Here is a 24,398-nt window from a genome sequence, read left to right on the forward strand (position 1 = left end):
TTCTTTTATTCAGTTTAGTATAGGGTCATTCCATACAGATCCAACGGATGAGTTTGCTTGACCAATTTTAATTTTTTTAAAACTCATATCCCAAAAAGATGCATATGAATGTTTAAAACCACTTTTATTTTTTCTCTAACCTTAACCCTTGATTTTTTAGAGGTCGTCGAAAGTGATTTTCGCAGTCAAAAATGGGACTTTTAGACCTTTGCATTTTGGCCAAAATCTATTTAAATTACATTTATGGCAGTTAATTTTACGCTTTGATGTTAAAGTGCATAAGATGATAGTCTCACATGCTGAGTTACGTGGCTGTAGCTTAATAATTAAAATAATGGCAGCAGGCCAAAGTTCAAGGTCAAATGTAAAATTTTTACTCATTTCAAAGGGTCATAACTCGCTTAGGAGATAAAAACACAAAGTGAAATATGGCAAAAACTAATCACTGGAGTCACACTAATGAGAAAATATAGCTGTAGTTGTGTGTTTGTTTACCCTTTATAATTTACAGCCCCTCAAAGATCAGAAAATTGAAAAAAAATGACATTTTTAGACCCCTGTAAACCAAAAGGGGATGGAAATAAAAATAAAATTTCTTGGCCAATTGAATATTCCATTCAAGTACTATACATGTTATAGATATTGTTTTGTGTATTTGGTTTTTAAAAAAGATACAGGTCCTTGAAATTGAGCAATTTTGCTAGTTAATTCACACTGTAAAACAGAAAAAAAAAAGGGAAATCTTCATTGCACTTTCTTAAATGGCCTATATAATATATTATACCTGGACGATGCTTGTCCGTTCAATTTAGGTAACGTTTAAACTGATACAGAGAACATCTTATTTAAAATAATTCTTATTTTATTTACATTATGTACAAATGCCGCTTCTTGGCTAGCAAACAACTGAAGATAATATAATGGAATCATTGAGTGAATATAATGCTTTAAATTAAGGTTGTTCATACAAATTCATAGTCCTTGGACGTTATAAAGAGTAAATGAAAGGGTTACTTTCCGGTGGTTCCAGTCCATGGTATGAAGAATACTGTTGAGGTTGACTTTTCCCGAACTAAAGTAGAAGGGCCGGTTATGCTCCAGCGACCTATGGATTATGCGCAAACCGCGGCTTGTAGGAAATACCTCGAAACAGTCCACTCGAATACTGCCTGGGCTATGAACGAACTGAAGACGACCACACACAGCGCAACTCGCGCTTTTATCCAATTCACAGCGTATGACGTTGAATCTCCTAATTTGCATTTCGGGGCGGAGACTCTCCATGCTCCCCCGCGTTGGATGACAATCCAAAATTAAATTCTTCATACGGCAAGGCCACTATTTTCGTAATTGATCGTTTGTAGACAGCCGATGAGGTTTTCACGTCGACGACTCGCACTAAACCATCATCTCCAGGGTAGACTTTAGTTATCCGGGCGAGACACCAATGCAGAGGCGGCCGGTTGTCCTCCCTCAGCAGCACCAGTTGACCCACTTTGACGTTTGAAGTCGCCTTACGCCACTTGCATCTCTCTTGCATCTCTGTTAGGAACTCTTGAGACCATCTGTTCCAGAACCTGTTACGAATACATTGCACTACTTTCCATCTACAAGAAAAAGCAGAATTAGTTTCAGCAGAATATTGTTCAGGAAAAGACAGAAGGGGTGCACCTATTAAAAAGTGCCCTGGTGTAAGAGGCTGTAAGTCCATCGGGTCAGCAGACAAAGGGGTTAAAGGCCTGCTATTTAAACATGCTTCTATTTGAATCAATAAGGTTGAAAGTTCTTCGAAATTAAGAATAGCAGAATTAGACGCCTTGATTAAATGCTTTTTCACAGTCTTAATGTTAGATTCCCATAATCCCCCAAAGTGAGGAGTAATGGGAGGGATGAAATGCCAGTTTATGTTTTCTTCTGTGGCATAGTTTTGAACATCTTCTGAAGAACAAATAATAGCTTGAGCATTTAAATAATTTCTTGCGCCCTTGAAATTTGTCGCATTGTCACTAAAAATATCAGAAGGCTTTCCTCTTCTTCCAATGAATCTGCGAAGGCAAGCCAAAAAGGCTCCCGTGCTTAAATCCGATACAACTTCTAGATGTATTGCTTTAGTAGTAAAGCACACGAATAATGCGATATAGCTTTTCAAAGTTACTTTTGACCGCTTAAGATTCGGTTTTGTAATTACTGGACCAGCGAAATCTAATCCACATTTTGAGAAGGCTCGAGAAGGAATTACCTTTTCTTTGGGTAAGTTTCCCATTAGCTGCTTTGAATTTAAAGAATTAGCTTTTAAGCATACGATACACTTTCGAATAATATTTCGAACAGCATTCCGACCTGATATAATCCAAAAATTTTCTCGAATCAAGAATAGAGTTGTTTGAACACCAGCATGCATAGCTTTTTGATGAAAGTACTCGATTAAAAGTTTTGAAAAATGATGATTTCTTGGAAGCAAAATTTGATGTTTTTGATCTTCACGCAAATTTGAATGTTTCAGTCTGCCCCCAACTCTTAGAATTAAATTTTCATCAAGAAAAGGACTGAGTGATAAAAGTTTGTGTGTTGAAGGTAGTGACTGGTTGTTTTTCAATTTACGTATTTCTAATTTGAATTCTTCATCTTGTACAATTTTAATCACCCGAGAAATAGCTTCCGATTTTTCTTCAGATGTTAAAAACCCAAACTTGCGCTTTTCTGCAATAGTTTTACAGTTCTTTATGAACCTCAAACACCAAGCCGTAATTCTAATTAGCTTAACATAACTTGAATAATTTTGAATGAATGGACTTGACTCTACTTTCAAACAACCGAGTACGCTCTCCGATTCTTCTTGTTCTTGATCCGATTCTTTAACGGGGTGAAAAAACGCGCTTGAATTAATGCTAAAATTTGGGTCAGAAAGCCAAACTGGACCTTTCCACCAAAGTTTATGTTCTTTTAACTTAGATGGCAGAATCCCTCTGCTGGCGCAATCCCCTGGGTTATCTTCACTTCTTACGTGAAACCAATTTTCAACCGGGGTTAGTTTTTGAATTTCTGATACTCGATTTGCGACAAATACTTTCCATCTACGCGATTCCGATTTTATCCAGTCTAAAACGATTTGCGAGTCTGTATAAAAGTAATCGAAATCGGTTACAATCAAAAGTCTATTCTTAATACTTTTATACAAACGACTCAATAATACTGCAGAACAAAGTTCTAATCTTGGTAAAGTAATTTTCCTTAAAGGAGCAACTCTAGTTTTCGCTACTAGAAAACCGACTTTAATTTCACCGTTTTCCAAACGGAAGCGTAAATAAATTACTGCCGAGTAAGCTTTTTGAGACGCATCACAAAATGCATGAATTCCAACGGATTTTGAAATTGAACATTTATCTTTCAAACTTCGCGGAATTTTAATTTCTTTCAAATGCATAAGTTCCGATGCGAATTTTTGCCATTTGCTCATAATCTCTTCTGGTAAATTTTCATCCCAGCCTATTTTCTCGGACCACAGTTCTTGAATTAAAAGTTTTGCTAGTAGGGTTGTTGGTGCTAGAAATCCTAGTGGATCATAAATTTTAGCGATATTGGAAAGTAATTGACGTTTATTCTTTACTTCGCTTGGTGACTTGATTTGTATTCTAAAGTAATCTGTGATAGGATCCCACTCAATACCCAGTACCTTAATAGAGTGTTCTTCCCCCAGTTCTTTAGGATAAATAGTCGCTTTTAAGTCTTCGGGCAAGAATTCTATTACCTTCGGGTCATTTGATAACCACTTACGCAAAGTAAACCCACCTTTTTTCATTAATTCATTCATTTCAAGGACGATATTTCGAGCCTCTGATGTTGAATCCGCGCCTGTAAGTAGATCATCCATATAGAAATCTGTTTTTACGATTTCTGCAGCTTTAGGGAATAAAGATTGCTCATCTGCAGCAAGTTGCTGAATAGTCTTTACTGCTAAATAAGGTGCACATGCAGTGCCGTATGTGACTGTTAAAAGCCTGTAATCTTTGATTTCACTAGTTGAATCGGTTCGCCAAATAATTCTTTGGAAGTCACAATCTTCCTTAGACACTGTTATCATTCTAAACATTTTCTCAATATCCGCGGTTAGTGCGATTGAATGAGTTCTGAAATTCATTAGAATAAAACTTAAATCTAACTGAAGTTTAGGACCCTTGTGTAGAATATCGTTTAGGGATATGTTTTCTGACGATTTTGCAGAAGCATCGAATACTACTCTAAGTTTAGTAGTTGTGCTTTGCTCTCGAATCACACCATGATGAGGCATGTAAAAGGATTTAGAATTTAGCTTTTCATTTTCGGGTACTAACTCCATGTGATTTAAAGCTATGTATTCTTGCATAAAACCCTTGTAACGTTCAGCAAGAATTTTGTCTTTTTCAAATTTCTTTTCTTGAGATAGAAACCTCGAAACGGCTTTAGTCCTGGACTCGCCCAAGTCAATTTCCCTTTTAAAAGGTAACTTTACTGTATATTTTCCACTAATATCCCGTTTAGTTGTGTTTTCGTAGAATTGTTCGCATGTAATTTCCTCGCTGTTTAAATTGTCCTTGTCTTCGTTTGGAATTGAATCCAACTCCCAGAACTTTTGGAGGGTTAAATCCAATTCTTGATTTACATCATGAAGAAATGTGTAACTTTTAGATTTTGGAGAATATGATGAAATCTTTCCCATCAGCAACCAACCCAATTTAGAATCTAATGCGCCCGGAGCATTATGTTTATTTTTTATTTGTTCACCTTCTATCAGGTCTAGAAAAACATCAGCACCGATTATTATGTCCACTGGTCTGGAAGTGTGGAACTGCGGATCTGCTAGTTTTAAACTTTTAAGATGAGGCCAATTTACATTGGTCATATTGCAGTTGGGTAAATCAATAGTAAGGTTTTTAACAACCAATGCATCCATAAAGAATTTATTTGAATTGAAATAGGGTGTGAATTCTAATTTTACCATTTTACTTGATTGACTTGTGATTGAATTTCCTATTCCCTTTATGGTGCAATTACAAGTAGCTGAATTAAGACCCAACTGCTGAAAACAATCTTCCGATATTAGAGAATTTTGAGACCCACAGTCGATAAGAGCTCTACAGTCCTGATAACCACCCATACCATCTTTTACTTTAATCATGGCTGTGGTTAATAGTGTTTTCTCAGAGTTATTGGTACCCGAAAGAGATACCGCATTAGAATCATGTTGCACAGTTTGTGATAAATCAGAATTGGAATTTTCCTTCTTCGAGTTTAATTCCGTTTCATGAGTACTAGATTTATTCGACTGACAATGCAGTAAAGTATGATGCTTTCTTGAACATACCCTGCAATGCATTGTTACTTTACAATTGTAAACATCATGATTTTCTCTTAAACAATTAAAACACAGTTTGCGTTTTTTAACGAATTCTAGTCAATCCCGGAAGTTCAATCCCGAAAACTTTGGACATCTAAATATCGTATGATTAGAATTGCAGTATGTGCAATTAATGGCTTTTGCAAATGCAGCTTTATTAGATGTTGTGTTAGTATAAGTAAGCGTTTGAGCTTTAGATTTTTCTTCCTTCGCGTAATCTTTTGATGAGTGTAAACTTCTAGCATTTAATTCTAAGAATTGCATGAATTTCTGATAAGAAGGAAACTCGTCGCTTTCTAAAGTTAACTCCCACTGTCTTCTTATGTTTTCGTCTAGGCGTTTCTGAAGGAAATGTATTAGTATAATTTCCGATAGTTTGTTCAGTTTCAAACCTAACGTGTTCAAATTGCGCACCGATTCATTGCAACAGTCAATCATTTCATGCAGAAATTTTGAAGACATTTTACCCGACTTAATATTGAATATCTTTGTGCATAAGGAATATGCGAGTTCTCGCTTATTATCATAGCGGTTTGAAAGTGTTTCCCATGCTTGAGCGTAATTTGCTTCAACAACAGGAAAACCTTTAATTAATCTGTGTGCGTTTCCCGATACAGCAGCATTTAAATATTGCAATTTTTGACAATTGGTTAATGCTTTGTTTGAATCTATAGCTGAGGTAAAAACTTGCTTAAAACTTATCCAGTTTTGAATATCCCCGTCAAATGTGGGCAAATTGAATTTCGGCAGTTTTAGATTAGGTTCGGGCTCTACCGTTTGACTAACTGTTCGACTAGCACTTTCTTCCGTTGGTTTAAGATCTGAAAGTATTCTTTGAATTTGACTTTTAATGCTATGAATTGATTTCTTAGCTTTACTAAAATTCTCGTAATCATCGGTCTCTTCATCGGTTTCATTTACCATTACTTCTAATATTACGTTATTTAAAATATCTTCCATGTCTTCTAATTCCGACAATAAATTTTCGTATAGCAAGATATCTGTATTTGGTTTAGCAATAAAGTCATTTAGCATTGATTCGAATCTACCCACTTCTTTTAAATGTAACTTAAACTTAGCTTGAGCTACTTGCAGTTTTTTGGCCATATTAACAGATTAAAGCAATTTTAATACTTGAATTTTCAAAAAATCAGTTTGCTACTAACCAAGAAGGGCCTCCGGCTCGACGGACCATTTGATGGACGATGCTTGTCCGTTCAATTTAGGTAACGTTTAAACTGATACAGAGAACATCTTATTTAAAATAATTCTTATTTTATTTACATTATGTACAAATGCCGCTTCTTGGCTAGCAAACAACTGAAGATAATATAATGGAATCATTGAGTGAATATAATGCTTTAAATTAAGGTTGTTCATACAAATTCATAGTCCTTGGACGTTATAAAGAGTAAATGAAAGGGTTACTTTCCGGTGGTTCCAGTCCGTGGTATGAAGAATACTGTTGAGGTTGACTTTTCCCGAACTAAAGTAGAAGGGCCGGTTATGCTCCAGCGACCTATGGATTATGCGCAAACCGCGGCTTGTAGGAAATACCTCGAAACAGTCCACTCGAATACTGCCTGGGCTATGAACGAACTGAAGACGACCACACACAGCGCAACTCGCGCTTTTATCCAATTCACAGCGTATGACGTTGAATCTCCTAATTTGCATTTCGGGGCGGAGACTCTCCAATACCGAAAAAACATATTTCAAGTATAAAAAAAACTTTTTTAATTTCATAACTTAAAAATATTTGGGTATGAATTAGTAGTTCATACTTGATTAACAGCTTAAGTAGTTAATTTATAGACTATCTACACACACAAATTTTCAATACACACTAACATATGCTCTGTACATTAACGTATCTAAATTGACTTAAATATAGGCAAAAACATTATCTATACAAAATTTAAATTTTAAAAAGTGCGTTTTTTATTTCTTGTTTGAGTGTAGTATTGAAAAAAAAACTCACCTAGTAGTCACCTAGCAAGTTGTAATGGTGACTCAAGTATATGGCATTTTGGAATGCTTTACCAAGGCACATTCATAATTTGATACTTTGAAAATGTACTATGAGCAAGACAGTGACAGGGGTTCTAAATTTAGTGATCAACACAAGCTATGTAATAACTTTTCTGACAATAATGGGTATTTTCTTTTGATAGTCTTTTTAGTAACACACCATTCTTCATACCTATTGCTAGGAAACAATAATTTTGCAGTGATAATATTTAATACGGTGGCATAAAGCAGTGATTAAATGTTGTATTGGGAATTTTATTTGCAGATTTAAACATTTCTTGCAGCATTTTTTCAGCTAGTTTAATATACTGAATGCTCACAAGGATACATGCAATGTTTAGTAGCAAAAATGCAGAAGGTATACATTTCTGTATGAATTAAAATGTGACTTCTAGTAGTTCTTTGCAAGATAGTCTTAGTAGTATCAATTCTTTTTACGGTTCTTCTTATTCTGCTACAATGTCCATTACCGTGTGATATTGCATAGAAATGTCATTCAGCTCTCAAATTGACATCCGTTTCGTGATTACATAAATTAAGAAAGTTCTTTCTATTTTTGTTGTATATTTGAGTAAAGTAATTCAGTATGCCGCGTGCTGGTTCACCACCAGAATTATAGTACTACTGTGTGAATTTATTTTCTTAAAACTATACACTGAAGCAAGAAATGAAAAACGCACCTTTTTTTCCTTTCAACTATGTAGGTAATGCTTTTGCACGTGTTTAGGCAAGTAACATAAGTTAATGTACAGAGCAAATGTTTGTATGTATTGAAAATTTGTGTGCGTAGATAGTCTATAAATTATCTACTTAAGCTGTAAATCATGTATGAACTATTCATTTATGTCCAAATATTTCTAAGTTATCAAAATAAAATAATTATTTTTATACTTAAAATATCTTTTTCCAGTGTAATATATTACATAGAGCACACTATACGTAATTTAAGAAAGTGCAATGAAGTTTTCACACTTTTTATTTCTGTTTAAATATAACTGTTTTCTGTTTTTCTGTTAAAATTAACTAGCAAAATTGCTCAATTTCAAGGACCTGTATCTTTTTTAAAAACCAAATACACAAAACAATATATATATAACATGTATAGTACTTGAATGGAATATTCAATTGGCATAGAAATTTTATTTTTTTCCATCCCCTTTTGGTTTACAGGGGTCTAAAAATGTCATTTTTCCCAATTTTCTGATCTTTGAGGGGCTGTAATTTATAAAGGGTAAACACACACACAATTACAGCTATATTTTCTCATTAGTGTGACTCCAGTGATTAGTTTTTGCCATATTTCACTTTGTGTTTTTATCCCCTAAGCGAGTTATGACCCTTTGAAATGAGTAAAAATTTTACATTTGACCTTGAACTTTGGCCTGCTGCCATTATTTTAATTATTAAGCTACAGCCACGTAACTCAGCATGTGAGACTATCATCTTATGCACTTTAACATCAAAGCGTAAAATTAACTGCCATAAATGTAATTCAAATAGATTTTGGCCAAAATGCAAAGGTCTAAAAGTCCCATTTTTGATTGCGAAAATCACTTTCGACGACCTCTAAAAATCAAGGGTTAAGGTTAGAGAAAAAATAAAAGTGGTTTTAAACGTCATTCATATGCATCTTTTTGGGATATGAGTTTCAAAAAAAATTAAAAATGGTCGAGCGAACTCATCTGTTGGATCTGTATCAGGGTTGCCAGATTTAAGAACAGTAAATACGGGACAGGCTTCTAAGAGTGAAAGTTGGGAGGGGATATTTTTGAAATTGAGTGCAATTATTGGTTATTGTGTATTTTTAAGGAGTGATAAACAACAATTGTTTTATATCATTCCTAAGATTCCTCTCAGTATGTTTATGGGTGAGCACAATTTTGGACTGAAAGAGAATAAAGCGAGCAATAGAACGATGTTCAGTGTACAGATCGACGTTGATAGGAACAGGTGCTAATTAGTTTTTTACTAGTGTTTGCTATAAGGGAAACAGTGCAATCGAAAACATTTCTTGTTAAATGTGACTACTTTATCAAAAATAGTAATGGAAGGAATCGTGGAGCAAAAATTATTTTTTAATGCCATATCAGCCAATGTGGAAATCTGAATGAGTAAGCCTCATGGCCTGTCGCCAAAACAAAACGAACGAACCAAATAAAAACAATAACAATTTTTGCATTTGCCACCAAATTATTTTCTTTTTTCTCTTTTTTTCACATGTTTTGTTATTTTTTTCTCTGAAAATAATGTCACGTTTTGTAAAATACTGTTATTAACCAGAATACGGGACTTTAGCCGTCCCGTATGGATGTTCCCCGGGACGCGGGACAACTTTTCAAAATAAGGGACTGTCCCTTGAAATCCGGGACGTCTGGCAACCCTAATCTGTATGGAATGACCCTATATTGATATACAGGTTTGCTACAGTTGTTTACTAAAATTTTTGCAGTTTTTATTTAGAATTTGTTTTTGTGTTTAGACCGCAAAGATTGCATATTCAACAAAACCTATGCTTTTGTTCACTGAAGGTTTTGAAGGTACTCCAGAACTCCAAAGAATAAAGAACTTTTTTATTGGTACGTATATTCTGCTTGTGTATTTTATGAATCAATTTCAAAAAAACTTTTTATATTTTTTTTGAAAAACGGATTTTTCTTCCTCACACAAACTCAATGATGAGTAATTAGTCCATGCAGTATACAGGGTGTTCCATTTTAAACTGCAAGACCATTATTTTTGCAATCGTTTGTCCTAGATGCATACTTCCAAATGCAAAAATGTTCAAACTCAGATGCAGAGATAAGATATTGAAAATTTGAAGTTAAAATAAAAATGAATAAAAAAATACAAAATGTAACTTTTTATACAAGCCCTAGGTCCCCTAACTTATATTTAGGGAAATAATCTCCATCAAAAAATAATTCTAACACAAAAAGTTTGAAATCAGTATGACCAATATTCACCTGGATATGAAACGCAGCGTTTTATGACTTACCCCACTTTACATTCCCCGTCAATGACATCTTTTAGAGGAAAATATAGTGGTTAACAAGTGTTTAAAATTATATGTGTGCATAGAGTGATTTTGCAATTTTTTCGAGGTTTTGTATTGTGTTTTTGCATATCACGGCATAACAATTGCATTTCTTTTTGAATTGTGATGAAAAATATAAATACTTTGTTGTTTTTTTTTACTTGGACAGCCTGTCATTCTTCTGAAAGAGTGATAAGTTCCAATCTCATCTTTTGTATGGTCCCTTAAAACTGGAATATCTCCTTGAATTTTGGTCGCACAGATGTCATGTTTTTCTGTTAGTAATAGTTTTCAATGGAGATTATTTCTCTAAATATAAGTTAGGGACCTAAGGGCTGTATAAAAAGTTATGACTAATTTTAATTTTTGTCAATTCAAACTTTCAATGTCTTAACTCTGCATAAGATTTTGAACATTTTTGCAATTGGAAGTATGCATCTAGGACTAACGATTGTGAAAATAAAGGTCTTGCAAGTTAAAGTGGAACACTCTATATAATTTATTTTTAAATCTAACTAGATGCAACTTGATTCTATCTCACTAATGCATAAAGATGATCTACCTATATTAAATGAATTTTTGTCTTGATCTTCAAATAACGGGATTTTACATACATTAGGGAAATCTTGTAATAAATCTCACTTTTATTTCTTGTTCTAAGAAGCAGCAGTTGCACTCATTGCTTTTTCAAAAAAATCTTATGAAAAATGTTCATAACAGAGTATTTAATAACCAAAAATGGAAAATAGGAATTAAATGCGGAAAATTTCCACAAAATACTGGAAGGTTGGCTAGTCAACTTTAGCCTTAAAATAAACTTAAAGAAATATAAAACCTAATCAATCAAATAACTAATGATTACAGTAATTTCCTGAAAAAATGCGGCATCGGCATAATCGTCGCACCCCAAAAAAGTTGAAAATGCTCAGAAAGGCCGCATCGCGTAAACGGCGACCTTAAAAACGATGATTAACTCATCCATGGTATATCAAAGTAAAAAATACCTATCGAAAAGCATATTAAAAAGAAAAAAAATTATAGTATACACTTGCATATAGCTCTATCCCCCAACTTTTAAAGAAAACAACAAACCCTATTTGTGGTGAAAAATTGGGAATGTTTTGCCAAGTTTTTTTTTTTTTTTTTGCAAATGAACTTTTTACAAAAAAGTGAAATGAAATTCTATTCTCGTATTTACGATTTAGAATTAACAAATATCACATTCCTGTATGAAAAAGGTTCGTTTTTGCGAATTTCTGTCATCTGTCGCTTTTATTCTGTCCTAAAATCAATAAAATATGTACAGGATTTTCATTTTTTGCTTATGTTCCTTTAAGGTTTTACATTATCTTTTGTTTGAAAAACAAGCTCCATTTTTTTGTAATCAATTATGCAAAAAATTTGCGGATATCAAAATGGGATTTTCCCCCACTTTTCAAACGGTTGACCGTTTACTGTTATTAAAGCTATTAATGAATAGATAATATATAATAGTATCAGACTTGGTCAGTATCTATTTCTTTATTGTTTCGTTGAAACGAACTAAAATCGGGGCAATAAAAAGTCCATCATAAACGCCGCATCCGCAGAAGGGCCACGATTCCGAAATTTTAACATTTAAACACGTAAACACAGCGGTGTTTTTTCCAGAAATTAATGTAATTAGAGTACAGAAAGTGTTTGGAAGTGGAAGAAAAATAACAAGTTAGTGGATAGATAGACAATGATCATTAATGGTGTGTTTATACCATGACCCAAGGAAAAAATGACCCTTTTTACTCTGAATTTTAGAGCCATCCACTCCGACTTCTTTACCTCAAAATCGGTTTGACTCCAACTCCGCAAGCACAGTCTGAGTTGCTAACATTGAGGAAAAATGACGGACTCTGACCCTTGAAATTTAAAACCTTCGACTCCTGACTCTGACTCCAACTCCTTTGCCCCAAAATCAGTGCAATTCTGACTTCGTAGCCTTGGTTTACATAGCTGTCATTATCTTGTAGTTGAAAATTTAAATTAAAAAAGAAATCCAATGGTGAGGCGAAGCACATTTAAAAATTCAGATCTCGAAACATCACAATGTTGTCCATATCATTGTCCAAGACCGTGGTGATCAACCTTTTTGGAAAAAGTGTCACTTTCTGGAGAAAAAACATTCTGCTTACCGTTTTAAATTTTTTCAACATGCTTGGAAAATGTTTTTTATAGGCTGATTACATGATTCTTACTTAAATGGCATATTTTCCTTTTAAGTCTGAGTAGTAGAGCTGTTCAGTGCAGGAAAAGATTGCCTCTTTAGAACTCAAACAAAATACGAGTTTGAGCTCATATTTGTAAAGAGAGTGCACTACAGGGTCAGCATCAGAAGACAAATTTGGGCATTGATTGCAAAGTCTCTGGATATTTATTATAGAAATAAAAATGTCTAATATTGACTTAGTCAATATAAAGCAGCGGTCAGCAACAGGCGAACCGGGATGGGTCAAAAATCAGACATAACAATACCTTTGGGTGCTTAAATTATTTTTAAATATTCTTCTGTAGAAAAAAAATGCCTCTGCACGCCACCCTCACCATTATTTTTAATTTAGCTGAAGCAAATGTAACTTAGCAGCATTGTAAAAGCAACACAGATCCTAATAATATTATGGCTCAGCTAGGTTAGGTTTACCCCAACTATAGTTTTAAAGTTCATCATGTTTTTAAATTATTAATTGACTGATTTGAGCCATTTACTTGGCACATACAAAGGCACATAATGTATGCCACATAACCATCGAACCAGAATGTATGGCACATAAAAGTGCACATACATTCTGGAAACTTTTGAAAAACAAATATTGCTCAAAAGTTAAGCCACCAAATTTAAACATTCTTTGCACAAAAAAAAAAAAAAATGCTACTTGCATGAACCTCACCTGCAGAAACTCCTGACTGTTAATGTAATTTCTTCTGTTGATTTTTGAATACAAATGTGCCTACTAATTGTATTTTATATTAATTTGGGAGTGAAAATTGAAATTAATATATTGTAAGGCATATAATTTTTTCCCCTGGATCTCGATGAAAAATTTTCAGAAGTAGACAGACCACACTTAAAATTACTTGTTTACTTGTTTCAGATTTTGATCCTTCTGCATACTGTAAATTGTTCAGATTTTTTTTTACATAATGGAAATATTTTTATTGTATCCTAGCTTAGAATGGCTTTTTAATAACCTAACCATTTTTTAATTACTTATTTTACTAATTGATGAATCATTAGTAGTTACATTGCATTTTATTATTTCAGAAATATTTTTTTTTTAAATTTTTAAAGTGATACTTCACAGCAATAAAGAATAAAACTATCCTTTTTAAAAAACATTTTGATCTATTTTGCTTCAATATTTTGTTGGCAACAGAAGAATATAAGGTTTCAATTGAGCTTAATAGGACACTATTTATGAAAGTTTTTAAATAGGTGATTTCCAAGATACCAATTTAAACAACTGACTTGGTTTTGCATGAGATCTTGCACCTTTTTACGGTAGAAGCAAGACATGCATTTTTGTATATTTTATTTTTGATGGGATTCACCTTTTATTAGAAATAAAAAAGAGTGATGTTATCCTTATAGCCTTTGTAAGCTCTCTCTTTTAACTCTATCCTTTTTTTTTACTGCTTTACCAAAATACCAAACAGTAAATAAATAATCATTTATTTTGAAACATCAACTTGTTAACGAATAAACACCTTTGTGCTGAAAATTAAATGAATCAATTTACCAACTTTTGAAGCACACTTAGTCAGAAAATAAAAGATGCTTTGGAAAAAGACAGATTCTCTCTGTGGTCTTCATTGACCTAAAGTCTGCTTACGACCTTGTTTGGAAAGAGAACCTCCTTGCGAAATTGTCTGACATCGGAATACGTTCCAATATGCTCAGATGGTTCGATGGTTTTATGAAAACTCGATTATGTAAAGCACGATACAACTATTCCTTGTCGAGATACAGAGCTCTTAAGACCGGCTTACCGCAGGGTGCAGTCTCCAGCTGTATACTTTTTAACATATACATCAATGATTTAATCAGTGAATTGAAAAAGATTGACGAATTGCAATGCCTGCTTTATGCTGATGACCTTGTCATTTGGTCTACAGCCCCTAAGAACAAAGCCAAATTCACCATAGAAGGGATTTTAGGAAAGGCTTTGTTAGTTCTTGAAAGATGGACAGATTCGAATAATATGAAGGTAAATCTTGATAAGACTTTTGTTGAGTCTTTTTCATTGACACATCAACCTTTTTACCCTCAAATTTTCTAAAAAGGGTGTCAAATACCACTGACTGAAAACTTTAAATACCTGAGCGTCAGTTTTGATAGAAAACTTACATGGGGGTCCCATGTGGAAGACATCACCCAACGTGCCATAAAAAGACTTATCTCCTAAAAATATTAGCGGGTTCTAAATGGGGTTGTTCAAGAGACACGCTAAATTTTACATACAAAACTTATATTCTACCCATCCTTACTTACTGCTGTGAGCCGCTGATCACAGGATCAGAGCAAGTCATTCAACAATGTGAGACTTTTCAAAATCAGGCTCTACGACTGATTACCGGAGCAGTGTAGACAACACCCATTGACTGCATGTTACTCAGCACTGATAATAGACCTCTAAAGATGATCTTTGAAGAAAGAGCTGTTCTCCTATGGGAAAGAATACTTAGAATCCCTGGGTGTCTGTCCCTGTGGAACCAGGACTCTCTGATCGCCGGGAGAAACTTAAAATCACAAAAAGGTTTTCTCCAGGGAGTAGCTGATATTTCTTCTAAACTAGATTTAAAATATGAGACTGAACAATTTCCTCCCTCCATAAACCCCATTACTGAAAAAGGTTTCTCCATTCACCTTAATTTGATCAAGAATGTGTTCAAAGCGGAGACAAAGGATGTAGTGTTAAGAGCTCTTGCTCTCGAAACAATATAATCCTGTTACCCCAGTGAGAAATGTGGTTGAGAATATATACTGACGGCTCTAAAGTGAATGGATGTGTTAATACTGGTGCTGGTGTTTACTGTGAACTTTTTTCCTTTTACACCCCCATTGGCAACCATAGATCAGCTTTCGATGGCGAGATTGCTGCCATTTGCCAGGCCCTGTCACAGCTCCAGCCACATTTAGACTCTTTTTCAAAAGCAGTTGTATTAACGGACTCAAAGGCTGCACTCCAAGCTATCGATACATCTAGCCACTCCCGAACTTTAATTACCGATAATTGTTTGAAGCTGCTTTACCGGCTTGCAAGAAATAATAAGACAGTTGTTCTTCAATGGATTCCGGCCCACTGTGGAATCCAAGGTAATGAGATGGCCGATTTTTTTGGCCAAAAAGGGAGCATCGGTTCTTCAGAGAACCAATCCTAAGCTTCCATTTAGTAACATCAAAAGCTTAATAAAGAAAATCTTCAAAGACACTTTTCACGAAGAACTCAAAAATCGCAACAGCAATAAACCATGGTTTGAGCTGATTCTGAATGTCCCTAATTGACCTAGGATGAAATCTGTCGCCATGTTTCGTTTTTAACTGGCCATGATTGCCTACGAAAACATTTCTGTCGTATCAACCTGGTTCCTGCCCCTTTCTGCACTTTGTGTGATCTCCACGAAGTAATGGACATGCCTCATTTGTCCAGATGTCCTGCTCTTCCTCGGACATCCATCTGGGAACGCTATTGGATTGCTCGTTTTCATTTATAGTTTTGTTGTTATCCTTTTGATATTCAACTGTCTTTAAATGTGCCATTGGAAATTTAAAAAAAAAAAAAAAACTTTTGAAGCACAAAAACTGCAATTTTTTGCTTCAAAACGTTGCTTAATTGATTCCTTTAACATCAACTTGGTCAATTTGTTTTAGAAACAAATAGAATAAGTTGAACTTCTGGTGTTCCATTGTCTTTTCTCTTTAGAAATTTTCATAGGTATTACAAACTTACTTGTAGTAATAGATTACTAGCATATTGATGGACAATTCATCATTAACTAGAGTAAATTTTGAGTATAAAATGAAACAAATTTTTTCAAAACGGTAAAAGAATTGTTATAATTTTTGAACTGTTAACTTTTGTAAGACATAAAAACTTGCTTATTTAATATTTAATTTCAGATTTCTTTCGTGGGCCAATTGTTGAATATGTGAATCTCCAAGGGTTGGAACATCTTATAGCATTTTCTGTTGTAAATAACAAGATTTTATTAAGAAGTTACAGGTAAATTTTGTATAACTTTTTATCTAGTTTTTTAGGTCCAGTTTATTTTATACCCAAATTTGTAGCTAATATTTCGGCTGATTTATTTTTCCTTAACGACTAAATATTTCTAAATTAAATATATATTTTACTGGGTGTCCTTGAAAGACATGGAGAATGATGGATTTCAACTATGATCGAATTTGGTACTGAAAGATCAGGATTTTCAGAAAAAAAATGCCCCAAAAGTGTTATATCAAAGATTTTTCTGGGAAAAATCTTGACATTAAACATTGCATACATTTAAATTTTTAACTGTTATATACATTTAAATTTTTACCTGATAAAACTTTTTTCCTGGGAAAAAAGGAAAATTCACGATAATTTCTTTTTTACAAAAATAAAGAAAATTCACAAAAATATTTTGCTTTTTCACAAAATGGGGACTTAAAAAGCAATACATTGATCAATCCCTGCATCACACAATAAGAAATTTTATCACAAAGTGTTGATCTTGTTTCTTTAGTGTTCTTTAAATGAGTTTGACTAAAGTCTGGAAAATGTTTTATATAGACTTTGTTTTCAAGAATTGTGTGTTTGCGAAAGTTTTCGTTAAATTTTCCTCACTTATACATCTTGGCCCCTGCTGTGAGTGGCCCTGCTTACATATCATGCAACCATGATGTGTCTTTATTGAAGTATCATTGCATTAGTATGACATAAATGTTATTTTAAAAATAGGGGAGACTATTTTAGAAACTATTTTCTGCACCTGACAACTTTTTCATATTTCAAGCTACTAAAGCAATTTTTTAGTTGTGAAACTCAGTAATAGCCCTGAAACTTTGTTTCAGTTCATTGAAAAATTTGTATTTAGGGGGTCAGGGATTTGTGTTAGAGGCTCCCCCCCCCCCCTTTGAGAAATTGATGTATTTCTATGCGTGTGGGCGAATTTTAAATAATTTTTTGGAAAAATGCACATTGAGTTTTAGCCCCAGAAGGGTTTCCTTTCCATGACTTCCAAAACTTGTGCTACTATAAATTACTTTTCAATAAAAAAAAAAAAAAAAAAAAAAGCCTTCAAAAATACCCAGGAACTAAAAAGCAAAAAATAACTGATTAATAACCTTTTGAAGTCGGGGGCCTCCTATAAACAGCTACATAACATAACTGACAACCCACCGAATCCTAAATTAAACACTAATTTAAGTATACGCGAAATTAGTCTTTAAAACTAAACCTACTCAGTTACGTTGGGTAGTAGTTTGTAGGAGGCCCAGACTTCAAATAAGGTATTTAAAATAATTCAGCGTATAGTAATTTAAATCTGTTTATTTCATAATTCGGTGTTCAGTTTAGTTGATTTTTGTACTGGAATTGTAAAATAAATTTCATTTCTATGTTTGGGTAGGAAATAGAATGTAAGTGTAATCAGTTATTTTTTGCTTTTTAGTTCCTATGTATTTTTTGAAGGCGTTTTTTTTTTTTTTAATTATTATTGAAAAGTAATTTATTTTTGCTTTTTAGTGGTGTAAATAACACGGCGAGCGTCTCGGAGACTTCCGACGACTGTGAAGAAAGGCTTTTTCAAATGCGTAACTATGTACAAAAAAAATTGTCTTCATCATTTGTTCAACTTCATCAAAGTTTGCTTTCGAAAAACCAAATGCACGAGTCACTAAAAAAAAAAAAAAAAACGAAATCGCTTTAAGTTTAAATTTGTAAAATTGTAAATTTTAGAATTGTAATATTGTAAATTGTAATTTATGTTTCGCAATTAGTGTCATGTAACTTGTGATAAAAGTCGCATGTTTCTTCACATGGCCCCAGTATAGATGAAGATTAAAAATTCCACTAGAATGAATTTTTGTTTGCTTCATAGAATCCTTAATTCAAAATTTTCATTATCATTACTCTTAATAATATTTATTTTTGGTACTTTCTTTAACTATAGGTAAAAAAAGTATAAACCTTTGTTTTATGGCCTTTGTTTATCAATGGGTTTTATATTTAATCGTTTGTGAGGAAAATTGCATGAAATTTATTGTTTTACCCTTAACTTTTTCCTAAAGAACAAATGGGGTAAGTCAAAGATTTGGAACCTAAGTTAGACCACCATCCCTAAACAAAACCACCACTAAACAAAAAAAAAAAAAACATAAAAACCGGTTCACTAAGTAAGACGATAAACAAAGTTAATAAAGTACAAATCGATGTAAATGTGAGTATGATATTTGAAGAGTTCCCTCAATTTCATCAAACCTGAACTTGATTAACTTTAGACCGCCGAGGAACTATGCTGTTTCAAACAAAAAAAAAAGACTTTTCCTTATCGGTACAGGCAGGGGCGTGCACAGAAATTTTGGAGCCCATCACAAATGACTTTTCTGGGCCCCTCTCCATATTGTTTACCCCCAAATTTCACCCTTAGTTATAAAAATATTGGGCCCCCTTCAGGCTCGGGCCCGTGCGAACAGGTGTCCCTCCCCCTCCCTGTGCATGCCCCTAGGTTTCAGTAGTTTTCAAGTATTTATGGAACATTGTACAAAGAAAAACAAATATGAGAAGTTCAGAACCTGCTCCTCTATTTGAAGCCTGCTAATTAATATAACCCTAATTTCAAATTGAATTGGCGGCATCGTGAAATAGTAAATCTAGAATATTGGTCAAACTTCAGAAATGGGGGAGGGGTGTTCTGTATTCAATTCCCTCTCAATCGAACACTAAATATATTTTAAAATTGGAATATTAAATAAAGAACTTTATATTTTAGTGCCTAAATAATGTTATTTATTAGTAAATAAAATATTAAGGTAATTGGTTCAACTATTAAAGTAGCAAAATATATTTAATTTACTGCTTTGCTACGCAGTAATAAATACATTAGTAACACCTATAATAAAAAATTACCATGCGGCGCAGTGTTGAGAAAATTAATCATCCATGTGCCGCGAGAATTAAATATCGTTCAAGAGAAAGCCAAAAGCTTAGGTGTGAAAATACACCGATCATTGCAAAAGCACGTGACCGTGACGCATGAAATTTAAAGTTTCTTGGATTTCTCTGGGACCCTTTATGAGATCCAGACCAAATTACAATGGGTATCTGGTATGTATACCCTTCCAAACAAAAAAAAAAAAAAATTCAAATCGGTCCAATAGTGTTGGAATAATTCGAAAACACACATAAAAAGCCGCAATACGAAATAATAACCTCCTCCTTTTTTGAAGTTGGTTAAAAATTTTTGCAGTATCAAATCCTAATGACCATTGAAGCAGGACTGAACATTTATTTCAACATATTAGATAGTTCAACCTATTAATATTATATGTAATGATATTTTTCTGTTCATATATGTGTGTGAGTGTTTGATTTAATTTTAAAAAATGCTTTCATTCTTTGAAAAGGAATAAAAACTTTAGAATATACCTGCTCTTATTACTTTTCCTACATATCGTTCTTTTTTTGAATGGCAAAATTTGGTGCTTAAAATTTTACTTTTAGCAGTGCTTGCTTACACTATACTAAAATGCAAAAGTATTTTGCAATAAAAGTTCAACTTCAATGTACTTTTAATGTTTTCTTGTCTTTTCTAAACAATCTTATTTTATTTTAGAGTTACTGTTAATAAATCAAGTTCAAAGACTCATGGTGTGGAGTTAGAAGAAATCGGTCCTCATATGAATTTTGTTATTCGCAGGACAAAATTAGCATCAGAAGATTTATTTAAACGTGCTTGTAAGAAGCCGAAGGAATTAAAAGTATGTGTTATACTTTATATGTTATTTAAATTATCAGTATTCTTTGTCTCTTATGTTTCTTGTGAAAAACCATTTTGATTTTCCTGTAAAAGATATTCTCTATATTTTTCCACAATTATCTTAGTTTCTAGTTTTTTGGTTATCTTAACTCTGCTTTTTACTTGCTTATAAAACTTTTATAATGCTTTTCATTGAAATTTCTTGCAGTAAACTTGTTCTATCTATCACAGTTTAGCAACAAAATAGGAAGCTATCAATAGTTTTTATTTTTTTAAAATTAGTTTAACAAACTTTTGATTTTGATTGAGATTTTCTCATCTGTGCCTTTATTCTATTTAAGATTTAAAGTTTAAAAGAATTGTATTGTACAATTGATCATATTGCATTTATATTGGAGAGCACTGCAGAGAGCAAGTAAAGAGCAGTAACTGCAAAATTTGATTTTTTGGCATTTTTGTCATCTATTGCATGTTAGCTTTATGGTACAAGCTTGCTTGCTTATTTGGTTTCTGCGGAAAAAAAGGTGTGACAAAAACTTCTGATTCGAACACTTCCCTATTGCTAAAATGTGTCTTCAAATATCTCTAACTCATTTCTGCAAATGCTGTTGTTTACCTGTTCACAGCAGAGCCTTTCCCAACCCTCCTGCTGATAAGGAAAAAATGGTGAATATAGTAACAGCACAATTAGTTTAAGATGTTTACATTAGTAATATGTCATAAACTTAAACATGCACCCTTTCTCATGGACGTTTTCCCCCTGATCCACCTATTGATGTAGAGAAACAATGTTAGTTCATATTTTCTCACTAACGCATATTGCTTCTCACTGATGCATGTCAAACAACATTTTCAGTTCAAAGTTTAGGTTCCCCGAGTTGCTTATTATGTTATTTCACATTTTTTCGTCTGCTTTTTAGGAATATATACCCCTTCCCCTTGTTCAGACCCAAGGAACACATTTCTCTACCTTATGAAGGGATTGAATTTAGAGATTCTGACCTCATTAAAAGTCCTGTTTGTACAGCAGACGATAAGAGAAGAAAACTATAAGAGAAGACCCCCTTAATGGTTTCTCCTTAACTTTAAAGTGGACGTTTTCCAAAAATGTGACTGTAATCATTTCACCTCTGAAGTAGCATTAGCAAAACATTTTAATCTTCCAGAATCAACACTGAGAAATATTTTGAAAAATCAAGATGCGATACTAGTAGCTACTCCAGAATGTGGAATTCAGTCCAGTAAAATTAAAAAAAATCCAGATAGTTCAAAGAGTTGGAGAAAGTTTTGTTGCTATGATTAAAGAGCTCTTGGTGTCCTCAACATTAGCGTTAATGTTGAGCTTAGAGGGCAGAAGGACATACAATTGTCGAATGTTGTTAAATGGGAAACTTTTCTAAATTACGTTGATGGATTGAAAAATTCCAAAAAATAAAGAAAAGAAGGAAAGAAAATGGCATAGTTTTTGCAACTTGTGTCCTTTTTCAGGAAGAGCAAGTGTCAATGAAGGTACTGTTGAACAATGAAAATTAGGCTTGGCTGTTTTAATAAAAAGAATGAGCCTAAAACATCTCTAAGTGTGAGAAAACTGGATGGTTTTATAAACTAGTGGTCAGAAGAATGTTAACACTCACTACCTTGCGGCATTGCATAGGATGGCTCAGAAAAATTCTCCCAGTTGGTCTTCTTGTGACTAGGTACCCTGTGACTGCACTAGCAGCAAAACTAGCTAAGTTTGCTGATAGTCTTGAATTTCTTGCATAAGTTCTACAAGGAATTGGAAAAATAAAAGCCAAAAGTTCTGTAATTGATGGATCAGTATTTTCCAAGTTCACAAGATCATCAAGTTTTCAACAGCACAAAAGTTATGTACAAATATTTCATGTGATATATTTTTGCTGTTTTTTTTTTTTTTTTTTGGAGGCCCCTATAAATTTATCAAAAAGTACTTAAAGTGCGGATTTTTCGGAAAATAGTGCCTGGTAAATAAAAACATTATGGATTCGTTATTTTCAGCCAGGAATATGCAAGACGCAGTTATTTTCATTAAAAAAAAACTTTTCATTCTGTGCAGTCTTATTGTTTAAATTTAGATTCCATTTCCAAGTCCGTTGTTTACTTTTAATCAATTAAAAAATTTTCTTCAAAAAGATGAAAAACTACATATCTATGGAAACATTTTGTAAAATGCCAAGTGCTGTATTATTATTACAGTAAAATCCCTCTAATGCAAACACTTATTGGACAAAAATTTTCCGTAATAGAGGGGTGTCCATAGGACAGGTGTTTAATAATGTTATTTGCCTTGGAATCGGGGAATAAAAAATTGTCCGCATAAGATGGGTGTCCTTTAGGAGGGTTTTTACTGGTAATTATTTCTTTTCTATGCTCTCCAAATGTTAAATATTTCTTTGTTTACATGAATTTATTGAAGTATATTTCTAGGAAGAATTGTGGGAAGAAGCATTTATTTAACTTTTAATGTTATGGTGCCATAAATAATAATTTTGTTTTTGGATTTTAGCCGAAGAAGAAGAAGAACATCCAAAAAGATGTTTTTGGTTCTACTCATGGACGTGTACATATGGAAAGACAAGATTATAATCGTTTGCAAACAAGAAAATTGAAGGGCTTAAAGAAGAGGAAATCAGAAATTATGGAGCAAACAAAAAATGAGCCTAATGTAAAAAAAATGAAGATGGAAGAATCACATTAAATATCTTATAAAATCAGAAGCTGTTGCAGTGTTATTTTGTAAACTTAAAATTTTTGTGTAGAAAGTTAAGTTGATAATCAGTCTGAGTAATCTCAATTTTAATTGCTGTTAGTTTGTTTTCTCATTACTTGGGGGAGATTAATTTGCTGTCTGATTTAGTTTGGGAAGATTTAAATCATCTGCTAGGAATAATCAGATTAAAATGTATGTTATAGTTTTAACAAAATGAAACTCCTGCTGTACCTTTTGTAGAAAATAGAACTTAATTAAAGAACTTATTTTAATTAGAACAATGTGGAAATCCTGTTCCCACCAGAAGAAAAAAGAAAATACACATAAGAAATTTATTTAAAAAAAAATGCTTTAAGGAGGATTCTTTTCTCAAGATACAAACTAACTTGTACCAAATTTCACAACTATGGATGCTAAGGGGGCTCCAAAGCAAAACTCCTTTTGTACATTTGAAAAGTAGTTTTCTATTTTAATTTGTGGTCTCCAGTAAATTTTTGCTCTTTTGCTTCAAGCTTGAATGAAGTTTAGCCGAAAATTTTCACCAAATTAAAAAACATTATTTTTCCCATTCTTTAATTAATTGAGAAAATTAGGAAACTTGGTCTCGTGCAGGAAAAATAACTTTTTGATTGATGTGGAATGTTAAGGGATGTCAGAAATCTTTCATCCCTCTTAATAGGCTATTTATGTGATATTTTAGCTTAAAAAAATATAACAAAACTAATTCAAAATTTAAAAAAAAAACCCTGGGGCCCAAGCTAATGTACCAAATTTTAATCCTGTAAGTGCAGTGGGGTCTCCTAAGCGGGGTGAGCCACAGAGAGTTTCAAAATTTTTTGACAAATCTTTTTTTAACAAAAAGGGATTATTTCTTTAAATATGTCATCAGTCTGAAATAACTGTTTAACTAAGAATAGTTTTGAAGGAAAAAGATATTTTTGATAAATATTTTCCAAATTTTTTTCAAGAAAATTGCTAGAAATTTGTTTTCTTCAAAACTTCATATTTCGTTTTTCTGAACAGTTGTGAAATGCATGTTATATTACTCATGCACACTTTCTGAGTCGCTATGATGCAGAAATGTGTTATTGTAGTGTTCTCAAGGGTCCTTGAAAGTGCTTCATTTCAGTGACTTGCTACAAAGGACCCTTTGAGATGCTTGATTTTGAACAGAAACTTTTAACTATTTGGACAAGGTACTTTATTTTTGATATTTTTAAGCAAGTTCTTAAAAAATTAAA

General features: G+C 33.1%; 1 protein-coding gene across 1 annotated transcript in view; it reads left to right on the forward strand.

Moving 5' to 3' along the window:
* Positions 1 to 23,164, forward strand: part of LOC129223957 (ribosome production factor 2 homolog) — a 34,581-nt gene extending 11,417 nt beyond the window's left edge. Inside the window, exons 6-9 of the mRNA XM_054858341.1 lie at positions 9,885 to 9,981; positions 16,588 to 16,690; positions 20,286 to 20,430; positions 22,954 to 23,164. Coding sequence (XP_054714316.1) covers positions 9,885 to 9,981; positions 16,588 to 16,690; positions 20,286 to 20,430; positions 22,954 to 23,145 — 537 coding nt within the window. The 3' untranslated portion in view covers positions 23,146 to 23,164. The remainder of the gene's footprint in view (positions 1 to 9,884; positions 9,982 to 16,587; positions 16,691 to 20,285; positions 20,431 to 22,953) is intronic.
* The last annotated feature ends 1,234 nt before the right edge of the window (positions 23,165 to 24,398 follow it).

The sequence above is a fragment of the Uloborus diversus genome, chromosome 6, assembly GCF_026930045.1.
Source record: "Uloborus diversus isolate 005 chromosome 6, Udiv.v.3.1, whole genome shotgun sequence".
Lineage (NCBI taxonomy): Eukaryota > Metazoa > Arthropoda > Arachnida > Araneae > Uloboridae > Uloborus > Uloborus diversus.